The 11,534-nt window shown below is 43.2% G+C and overlaps 1 protein-coding gene across 4 annotated transcripts in view; it reads left to right on the forward strand.

The window, feature by feature from the left end:
• The window catches only part of CACNA1H (calcium voltage-gated channel subunit alpha1 H), a 200,586-nt gene extending 191,530 nt beyond the window's left edge, over positions 1 to 9,056 (forward strand). For 3 of the 4 annotated variants that reach the window (XM_075830597.1, XM_075830598.1, XM_075830599.1), the window contains exons 29-34: positions 2,078 to 2,199; positions 4,591 to 4,914; positions 5,066 to 5,212; positions 5,974 to 6,154; positions 6,612 to 6,790; positions 7,526 to 9,056. In XM_075830597.1, the coding sequence (XP_075686712.1) occupies positions 2,078 to 2,199; positions 4,591 to 4,914; positions 5,066 to 5,212; positions 5,974 to 6,154; positions 6,612 to 6,790; positions 7,526 to 8,704 (2,132 nt within the window). In that variant the 3' untranslated portion in view covers positions 8,705 to 9,056. The remainder of the gene's footprint in view (positions 1 to 2,077; positions 2,200 to 4,590; positions 4,915 to 5,065; positions 5,213 to 5,973; positions 6,155 to 6,611; positions 6,791 to 7,525) is intronic. The other variant, XM_075830600.1, reaches the window with a different exon arrangement.
• Positions 9,057 to 11,534: the final 2,478 nt, after the last annotated feature.

The raw sequence follows: 11,534 nt of genomic DNA on the forward strand, positions 1-11,534 counted from the left end.
CCTTTAACTCATTGGTGACAAATAATGGAAGATAATTAGATTCTGTAAAATAAATTAAACAAATGGTTCCGTCGTTAATTGGGACAAATCTTTAATTGATTAGAGCGACTATGAAGCGGATCAACCACAGACACTGAAAGACGACTGTTCCGACTTCATCGCTTTTCTCTTGTTCGGCGCTACCCTTCTTTTGTCCTTAATTATTGACAGGCTTCTGAGCACCTCCCTCTGCGGACTTCTCTCCCGCACATTTATAGTCCTGGCAAATAAATAGCTCATTACCGAGCTGGCGAGGACGATGTCTGCCGTCCATAATGAAAACTTAATGGAGCTGTGGAATATTGAAGAGGGAGATTTTACTTTGTAGATTGCATTTATTAAGGTCTTCAGAATTTAGGAAGGAGGTGCGAGACCTGATGTGAGACCCCGGCCCAGGCTGAATGGCGCTAATAAATACAGAGGACGGCAAATCCCACGTAGTTATTACACTGCAGATTTATGGTATTGAAACGTAAACCGTCTGTCTGCTTTACGAGTCGCCCCTGACTGCCGGACACGGATTAACCGCGCATAAAAGTCATATATATATATATATACTATAAGTCTCTGGATGTAGAGGAAGCCGCTAAAGCTGACTGCGGAGCTGGACTCATTGACCCCTTCAGTGCCAATACAAGGAGCCAAATTCCCAAGGCGCAGCGGTTTAGATACACTGATTCCATAAACTGTATCACACCTGATAAGATTAGATACGCAGCTCTGCAGACAGTATCACACCTGATAAGATTAGATACAGTGGCTCAGCAGACAGTATCACACATGATAGGATTAAATACACTGGCTCAACAGATAGTATCACACATGATAGGATTAGATATACTGGTTCGGCATACAGTATTACACATGATAGGATTAGATACACAGCTCAGCAGACAGTATCATACATGATAGGTTTAGATACAGTGGCTCTGCAGACAGTATCACACATGATAGGATTAGATACACAGCTCCGCAGACAGTATTACACATAAGCTTAGGTACAGTGGCTCAGCAAACAGTACCACACCTGATAAGCTTAGATACAGCAGCTTAGCAGACAATATTACATGCAATCCGCTTAGATACACTGGCTCAGCAGACAGTATCACATATGATAGGATTAGATACACAGCTCCGCAGACAGTATTACACATAAGCTTAGGTACAGTGGCTCAGCAAACAGTATCACACCTGATAAGCTTAGATACAGCAGCTTGGCAGACAATATTACATGCAATCAGCTTAGATACACTGGCTCAGCAGATAGTATCACACATGATAGGATTAGATACACTGGTTCGGTATACAGTATTACACATGATCGGATTAGATACACAGCTCCATTACACAGTATTACACATGATAAGCTTAGATACAGCAGCTCAGCAGATAGTATCACACATGAAAGGCTTAGATGCACAAGCTCAGCAGACTGTATCACACATGATAGGCTTAGATACACAGCTCAGCAGACAGTATCACACATGATAGGCTTAGATACATGGCTCAGAAAACAGTAACACATATTATAAGCTTAGATACATGGCTCAGCAGACAGTATCACACATGATAGGATTAGATACACAGCTCCACAGACAGTATTACACATAAGCTTAGATACAGCAGCTTAGCAGACAATATTACATGCAATCAGCTTAGATACACTGGTTCAGCATCACAAAAGCCTTGAAAAGTATTTTAAAATAATGACAATAATGTGTTTTATTTAAGTTTTCTTTATCAAAATTTGTACCTGTTTACATCATAATAAATATAAACATTCCTGCCCGAAGATGTGCTAAAATGTCTGCGTATAATTATAGTACTGTAGAAAGTATTGGTGTGGTGCCTCCTGTGGTCATCAGCGGTACTGCAGCATCATCTCACCTCCACAGCTTAGATACTCCTGAATGACAATATTTGGGTGCAGCAGCAAGTTACTTTTTATCACACTCCGCTGCATCGGCCGCTATAATCGGGATCTTGACATGTTCTCTGCAGGTGATCAGTAATGAATAAAATGTTCTTTTATCCCCAGTGTGTAATGAAGAAAACCCCTGTGAGGGTCTCAGCAGACACGCCACATTTGAGAACTTTGGAATGGCTTTCCTGACGCTCTTCCGAGTCTCAACAGGAGACAACTGGAATGGTATCATGAAGGTAAGAGCAGCACCTGCCGCGACACCAAAGAAACCTGCACCTGCGGTTCTGGTTATGGCCAGAAGACTCTTCATGACCTCCGGAGATCCTGACAATACATTGAGGGAAACCTTTGTGATATTATATTTATTTTTGGCTATGCATAGGCAATGGGATGCAAATGTATGGGTCCCATCCGTGTAAAACTGGCGCAGCAGCGGGGCCAATACCAAAAGGATGTTCTCCTGCCTGATATCAAGAGGACAAGGCCTCAAAACGAAACAGTCATGTAATGAACACAGAAACAGAAACGTATTAAAGGAACTGTTCATTGTATAATGAAACGTGCTGAAAATTTCTACTATATTTTGTGTTTCAATTCTTCACCAAGATCTCCGCTTGCTGTCAGTGAATGAAAACAATATCGTCCTGATCTAGTCCTGCTGTTTATTACAGTGCATCATAGTAGAGCCATGAGTTAAAAGTCCAGAACAGGAGTAAAATATTTGCTACTGTTGTGTTTATCTGTATGACTAGACTGATACACTGTAACAACCAGCCAGCTGTGTGAGAAGGATTAGATCAGAATTGCATTCACTGACAGCATCCAGGGATATTGAAATCAGGCTGTATATGGAGCTCAGTTTGGATTTCACTTTGGTTAGCTCCCTGGACTAATACAATGCGGCAGGATATCAGCTCTGCGGATAAAGGGGCTGTCTCAAAAAGATAATAGGACATATGGAGGGTCAAAGAGGGTGAAAATCATGTGACCTTTATTAGCGGTTCTCACTGATGTCACTGGGTATTACATGGTTATTACAGCCATTTATTAGAATGGCCGGCATGTAATACTATGTTTTACCTGTAGAGGCCACTGCAGGGAAAATATACGTCCAGCTGTAATTTTCCCCCGCCAATCCCTACAGGTTGCAGAAGCCGGGCCCACAGCGATCAGTTGATCACCAGACTGGTTTCAATGTCTTGATGAGACCACCCCTTTAAGAAAACTTGAATATTTATACTGCATAATGTGAACCAGCTCCTGTTCAGATCCCGCCGTGTGACTATTATCTCTGGGTATAGATGCTTTAAGCAGTTCACCTCCAGCAGGAGCGTGTTCACTGACACCCTGGCAGAGATGATAAGAATATTTGTATGATTCATTTTGTTTCTAAACAACAGGGGGATGAGAACATACTGACATAATTAATATTTACCTAAAGACACCTCCACATCAGGCTGTTCGGGATGAGTCAGATCCTGCTCCTCCATAGCGTGTGTCACCCATGGCAGAAACATAGAGAGTGAGGACCCCACTGAGAGGGATTCACACCAGTCACATGTTCCCAAAGTGAACACGCTCAGTTATGTGTAATATATTCGTATTTGGACCTATAGTGTCCCTATGATGTCATCTTATTCTATTATATTTTTAGTATTATTATATATAGTATTATATTCTATCTAGTCATTGGTTTCCAGAGAGGGGAAGATTGTCTTTTCTATGATGTCACTGGCTTTACAGAGAAGGGAAAGATTGTCTGATCTATGATGTCACTGGCTTTACAGAGAAGGGGAAGATTGTTCTATGATGTCACTGGCTTTACAGAGAAGGGGAAGATTGTTCTATGATGTCACTGGCTTTACAGGGAAGGGGAAGGTTGTTCTATGATGTCACTGGCTTTACAGGGAAGGGGAAGGTTGTTCTATGATGTCACTTGGCTATACAGAGAAGGGAAAGATTGTTCTATGATGTCACTGGCTTTACAGGGAAGGGGAAGGTTGTTCTATGATGTCACTTGGCTATACAGAGAAGGGAAAGATTGTTCTATGATGTCACTGGCTTTACAGAGAAGGGGAAGGTTGTTCTATGATGTCACCGGCTTTACAGAGAAGGGAAAGATTGTTTTATGATGTCACTTGCTTTACAGAGAAGGGGAAGGTTGTTCTATGATGTCTGATCTGATGTCCCTGGCTTTAAAGGGAAGAGGTGGACTGCCTTATCTATGATATCAGTGGCCTTACAGGAAAGGGGTGGTCTGCCTTGTCTATGATGTCACTGCGGTTTACATAGAAGGGGTAGGGAGACTAATCTTGATGTCACTGGGTTTCTAAGGAAGGGGTAGACTACCTTCATTGTAATATCACAAGATTCCCTGGATAGGGACCGGCTGCCTCATTAGTGTTTTTTTCATTGGAAGAGCAACGTTGCTTTATTCATTATATCAATGGGTTTTCAGTCATGGGTAGACTGCCTTGATAGCAACGTGACATCACTGGTTTTTAGTGAAAACATGGGCTGTGAATAACATAAAGCAGGATTTCCATGAATGTCTACGGTGTACGCTGGGGGTATTATGAGCCACTGGTATCAATAAAATATCAATATGTGACTTTGTCCTCTTTCAGGACACACTCCGCGAATGCAACAGTGATGACAAGAACTGCCTCACCTACCTGCCCTTCATTTCTCCTGTCTACTTCGTCACCTTTGTCCTCATTGCCCAGTTCGTCCTGGTCAATGTCGTGGTGGCCGTCCTCATGAAGCATCTCGAGGAAAGCAATAAAGAGGCCAAAGAAGATGCAGAGATGGATGCGGAGATCGAGATGGAGATGTCAAGAGCGGTCACTCCAGCCTGCCCAATAGTCCCCCCGACCTCGGACGGCAAGGCAATTGGTGGTGGTCAAGTGTCATTGAAGAAAGAAATACCAGTGCTGCTGAAGCAAGCCAGGGTAAGGTTACGTCATGTATGCCCTGCTATTCCTGAGGGGGGCAGTAGATTGGTTTGGGGCAATTAAAGGAATTTAGCCCCATATTTGTGATCTTTTGATCCATTTAACTACGTACTTATTTCATATTTGTTTCCTTAATTTTGCACTGAAGGGGGCATTGAGCCACGAGAATGTGACTTTATTGATTCCTGATACATTGGATGGTTCAGTTCGGCGGATAGAGAAAAGACCAGGCTCCCCTGTGCCCTTTCAACAGGCATTGCCACTTCCCCTCCTGCCCTGCGGCTATGGGCCTGAGGTGAATCCCTGCCCTCTGTTTATATGTCCTGCGTAGTAACCGCAAGCAATGCTTTCCGTGGCTCTCTTGCCTTTGCTTCTAAGCTCTTCTGTTTGCAACTTTTGGGGGGTGACGGGTCCTAGTGTCTTCGCTTCACCACTCACGTGCCACCGCTGAGAATCTATGTGCACCGCGCTTTGCTGACGTTATTGTCTGTGACGTTACATAGAGCGATGTTCCTCCCTGTTAACTTATGGACAACTTTACTAGCCGCAAATATATTTGCCATCTAATATAATATTATAACATTGGTATTAAGGGCCCCACATATAAGACCAGTCTTTAGAAGGGCTCATCTAGTCTTATGTAGATAAAGCTTAATTACAATATAATGAAAAGTTCTGCAATTTTATAATATACTTCTTGTTTCACCATTTTCTAGATCTCTGCTTGCGGTCGGTGAATGGAAACTATTTTCTAGATCTCTGCTTGCGGTCGGTGAATGGAAACATTATTGGCGACACACAGAGGCTCTAACCCCATATAGACACACAGGCCCACCACCTGCGGCAGTTGGAGATGATCAGGAGGGGGTTTAAGCCCCAGGATGTAAACAAGAATGTTTGGATTTACTGAAAACAAGCAGAGATTGTGAAAATGGCAGAGGAATTGAAACACAATATATATTAGAATGTTGCAGAATGTTTTAATATACAAGACTGGACAACCCCTTTAAGAAGAACTTTTAATATCTCCAAGATAATGATCTTTCTCCTTCACAGGATGGTGATGTCTACATGAGGGACGGAACCGGATCCCAAAACCTGCTGAGCGTCAGAAAGGTTTCAGTATCGAGAATGCTTTCGTTACCCAATGACAGTTACATGTTCCGCCCCGTCCTTCCAGCAAAGTCATCGTACCCTCTTCGGGAAGTGGAGTCCTATGAGGACAGCCCTCCAGAAGGTATTATGATGCTAAAGACCTCGGGTCATTGATTCTGAAAAGATGTCCTCTGGTTTTGTATCACATTTCAGTTCCTTTAGTTTCATGTGGTACATAGAAAATGGGGGGATCTATTAGCAAAGATAAAAATGAGGCCCCTTTATAGCAGCTGCTTGACACCAACACGTTCATAACCACCATGGTCAAGAGGTCCTGGTTGCCCCTATCCCTTGTTTGCTACCATTTCCGCACCTGTGGAGACCACATCCCTCTGTAGGTTCTCAATACCCATTAAAATGGGGTGAAATGGGGGCCCCCCTTTTTACAGGGGCCCCATAGCAGCCACATGGGTTGCCTCTATCAAATGTAGGCCCTTGGGTCTAAGAAGGGATCTGTATGTATCACAATGGTAATGATATTATCTCCTTGGAAAGATTCCTAAAGGTGATGGCCCTTTATCTCCTTTTCCTTGCTGTAGGATCACTTCTCTCTGTCCATTCCCAACCAAATGAATCTAGCGACTCTCTGAAAACACCTGTGGACTGTCAACCCCTGCCCTCACCGAACTGCCACGTGGACACTGATGACATGCCTAAAATTCCACCTCCACGTCCCGTCTCCAGGTCGCCCAGCCTAAACAGATTCCTGCGACGGCAGGTAATGGTGACTTGTTTTTGTGGCCTTTTTTTTCTTTGTAAATTACGAACCATAATAAACGAAACTTTACAGATTATCTCAAAAACTCTCACTTGGGTAATGTTTTTAGTGATCTCCATCCCATCCGAACCTTATCTGTGTGGTCACTTCTCCCTCCTGAAATCTATCTCCTTGTCCATCTATCTTCTGAACAGTGGTCCCCAATTCATTCCCTGTAATTTCTGATAGTCAAAAATAATCGGTGGTGGGGCCACTTGGGGCATGTCAAAAATATTCCATTACTGGGGTTCTGGTCTCTAAAAGAAAGTGCACTTATAAGCAATGTTCCGCTATAGCTCAGAGCAGCTCTGAGATACTACTTTATGTTAAGGGAAGCTCCACTTTTGAACAATATTTAGAGGAGTTGTCACAGTTAAAAAAAACAAAAAAACTTTTATACGGGAGCAATCACAGCGATCAGATCGATCAGCTGATCTCTGCAGGTCAGACTCCCGACAACCACCGCAAATAGCTGATTTTGGCGGGGGGGGAAGTCAGGTAGACCTTTCTCCTACAGTGTCTACCAGAGCATGAGCCGCTCTTACAGAGCAGCTCTCCATTCTGCCTCGTAGATGTGGCCCCAGACAGGGGATCCCCACTCTATGACGTCTTCATGACCTAATAGGGCATATGAACAGGGGTTGTCTTCGTGAGAAAACATGCATCTTCATGGTTACATTTTTGTTTGTTCCCTAGGAGGCCGTACACATGGATTCGGTTGACTATCAGAATGGCGATTCCAGGGATAGCCTTCAACTTGACACAGCTGGGAGTCTAACGACATCGCTCAATAACCTTGTTCCTAACTTGTTCTGCCCAACTCCTCTATCTCTGCAGGGAACCCCTCAAACTTCTCCGAAACTATCTTCCCACCACAGACATTCCAGTGTCCATACCCGTAAGCATACGTATAGCCAACACAGTATTCCTAGTCGTCCTTCAAGCGTGAGCAGTGACAACACCAACCCAGACGAGTCTACGTTAGAGTCCTCAGATCCAGCCGATGAAGAGGTCAGCCATATAAACAGCTTGGCCACTGGCTGGAGAGGACAATCCAATCATAGAAGTCACTCTGTTTCTCCATTCATCTCCCAAGTTTCATCTCTTCCTTCTCCTCCACTACTTAAGAACTGCAATAGCACAGCCAGCCTGGTCGGGACCAGCAGCAGCAAAGACTTGAAGAAGTTCTACAGTGTTGATACTCAAGGATTTTTAGCAAAGCCCAATTGGGCGGAAGACCAGAGAAGGCACTCCATCGAGATCTGCCCCTCCATCGATGACGATGGAGATTCCTGCTTTGATCTATCCATCGATGACAAGCAGGACTCTTCCATTCTCATACAGTCCGACCCAGAGTACATCAATGGGGTTCGAAGGAAGAAGAAGATGAGCCCGCCTTGTATTTCTATAGATCCTCCTATGGAGGATGAGAACGGCACAGCTTCACGTACCAAAGCATCAGAGAACAGCACGATGTTACGAAGGAGGACGCCGTCGTGTGAATCCACAGCCTACAGGGACTCTTTAGACCTTAGTGACAACCAAGCTGTAGAACAGCAATCTAAAACCGAGAGGCGAAGCCAAGCACCTTGTCGAAACGAACACTTGGTCATTCCCGGCTACTCTTTCGACCAGCTGGAGACAAACAGTTACTCAGAACTTTTAACCGAGAGTGGATGTCCCACTTCTCCCTCCGTAGTCATTCTGGACTCCAGGCCTGACACGGGGGCGTTCGAAATGAAGCAACTAGAACATGTTCATAGCAACAATTCTGAAAAGAACAGAGATTTTACCGAAATTAAGAGTTCTTTAAAAAATCCTGCACTAGTCGACGCTTCTAACACATCAGACGAAGTGACGGACAAACCGTTATAGCTTTTAAGGATACAAGGGCTTGAGACGAACCACTGGATAGACTTTCACATTGGAGGATAGAGAACGGCCGATGGTTTGAATAAAAAATAAATATAAAAAAAATTTGATTTGTTTGATTTTATAAACGAAATACGGAGACAACTTCCCCTATAGCCTCAATCACATTGATTCGAGTTTTTATTTTAATGCTTTTGGTTTTGAGTTTGTTTTTTAGGTTTTTTTTTTGTTTTTTTTGTTTTTTAGGTTTTTTAGTTGGCACTTTTTTATTGTGCGGAGACACAGTATGCAGAAGTGCTGACAGATGAAGACTTGTACAATATCTGTATATCAGCCGTATAAATAAAATAGAAATAATGTATTTGTGAAAAGACGGCATCGTTATTTCTGCTTTGTGTAAATCGGGATTTCCTATGTGTCTGGTACTTTGTATTTTGTAGTGTTCCTAAGCTCTGTATTAATCTGTGCCACCCACCCACAATGAAACCACCCGGACTCCTTAAAGGGGTTTTCCAGCTTTATATAAATAAAATCTTAATCCTTGTATAATGAAAAGTTCTGCAACTTTCTAATATACTTTGCGTTTCAATTCCTCACTGTTTTCAAGATCTCTGCTTGCTACAGTCAATCAAAACACTCCTGTTTACACAGCTGATGCTTTGTTACAGTGTATCAATTTTCTGTAAGATAAACACACCAGTGCAAATGTATCTCCTGTCTTGGACTTCTTACGAACACTGATACTGTACATTGGTACACACCAAGCAGCTGAGTCAGCAGGACTAGACCAGGGCATTTTCAGACTCTAGATTTTTTTCTATTATCTAATTTAGATTTAAAAGGCAAAAAACCTGAACTTCTCACAGCTGAGGGTTTGCTACAATTGTATCCAGTCTGCGCAATACATCAGCAGCAGCTGCAGAAATCTCACTGACAATTTGCTACAATGTATTAGTCTGGATTAGCAATTATACAATTAAAGGAACACTCAAAACTGATACACTGTGTTATGCCTAGTGCAAGCCCTTAGAGGGGCGGAGCATGACACAAAAATTCAAAGAACACTAATAGAAAATCCTTGTGTCATGCACCGCCCCTTCAAGCCCTGCACTACTTTTGCCTGGAGTGTTCCTTTTATCTAATAAAGTTATACTAGTGAAATACAATTACATCTACTAAACAATTATATCCACTTCTCAGCTATGTATAAGGTTGCAGCCTGTGAATGCAAACAATGTGTTCTCATTCACTGACAGCAATCACTTCTCTTGAAAATGGTGAGGAATGGAAACATAAAGTGTATTAGAAAGTTGTAGAACTTTATTTATAGAAGACTGGAAAACTCCAGTAATTTGCTTATCATAAGACATTTAGTGGGCGCTGACCTAGTCTCTGATAGGGCAGCTTATAAATGCCCTAATACATTTAAAGGGTCTGTCTGGGGCAGGGGTGTCCGTCCTGGGCCCAAATGCAAAATCTGTAAGGGGCCCCCTACTTACCACGTGCCATTTATAATACACCCTCAGGCACCAGGTGGGACTAATTCCTATGAACCCCTATAGCTACACCCATGGTCTGACTTCCTTTGAGTTGGTTGCCACATATGGATGTAGGTCCTATCTTGTTAGGGTATGTGCACACACACTAATTACGTCCGTAATTGACGGACATATTTCGGCCGCAAGTCCCGGACCGAACACAGTGCAGGGAGCCGGGCTCCTAGCATCATACTTATGTACGATGCTAGGAGTCCCTGCCTCGCTGAAGGACAACTGTCCCGTACTGTAATCATGTTTTCAGTACGGGACAGTTGTCCTGCAGCGAGGCAGGGACTCCTAGCATCGTACATAACTATGATGCTAGGAGCCCGGCTCCCTGCACTGTGTTCGGTCCGGGACTTGCGGCCGAAATACGTCCGTCAATTACGGACGTAATTAGTGTGTGTGCACATACCCTTACAGTCACAGTGTGACCTTTATATGTAATGACCAGAGAGACCTCAGGAGATCTCGGCCATTGACCGTCTCTTATTATTCTGTGGTTACAGCAGAAGAGGATGTCCCCATTACTGCCATGGGAACACCGATGACGTCATCCTTATGAGACCCAAACAGGAGTGATATTATTGGCTGAAGGAGATATAAAGCTTATATACAACTACTAACTAGATCCACGTTTCAGCATTTCACAAATGGATTAGAGGTTCACCCCCTCCCATAGAATACAGTGAGCAAACCAAAAAAAGTATATCCACAAATTAAATAAAATGTTATTGTATGGAGTGATTCATAGGATTTTCTCATGTCTGCCATTAAAGAAAACCATTCACATTAAAGGATCACTCTAAACTGATTCACAGTGTTATGCCTAATGCAAGTCCTGAGGGGGCGGAGCATGACACAGAAATTCAAAGACCACTAATAGAGAATACTTGTGTCAAGCACCGCTCCCTCAGACCCTGCACCTCTTTTGCCTGGAATATTCCTTTAATCTAATAAAGTTATACTAGTGAAATAAATTTACATCTACTAAACAGTCCCCAAAGTACAGGGCAGGCGGGCTGAAAAGAAAGCACTTCTGTGAAGTCACATGATGTAGAACATGACCATACCTCTAAACTGGGTGGGGCTTATGTAAATTTGCATAAAAAGGGCGTTCTCATGATGTTTTATGGGTGTTACCAGTCGGATCAGGGCGGGGCTTAAAATGGATCTGCAAATTGGGTCATGTGACATAATGTACGCTTCACAACTCAGAAACACAGAGTGCTAACTGGCTGACAGGGATCATGTGATACACTACTCTACATAGCGGCTCAATGTTTTTGCCGATA

Source organism: Rhinoderma darwinii, chromosome 6, assembly GCF_050947455.1.
Source record: "Rhinoderma darwinii isolate aRhiDar2 chromosome 6, aRhiDar2.hap1, whole genome shotgun sequence".
In the NCBI taxonomy this organism is placed as follows: Eukaryota; Metazoa; Chordata; class Amphibia; order Anura; family Rhinodermatidae; genus Rhinoderma; species Rhinoderma darwinii.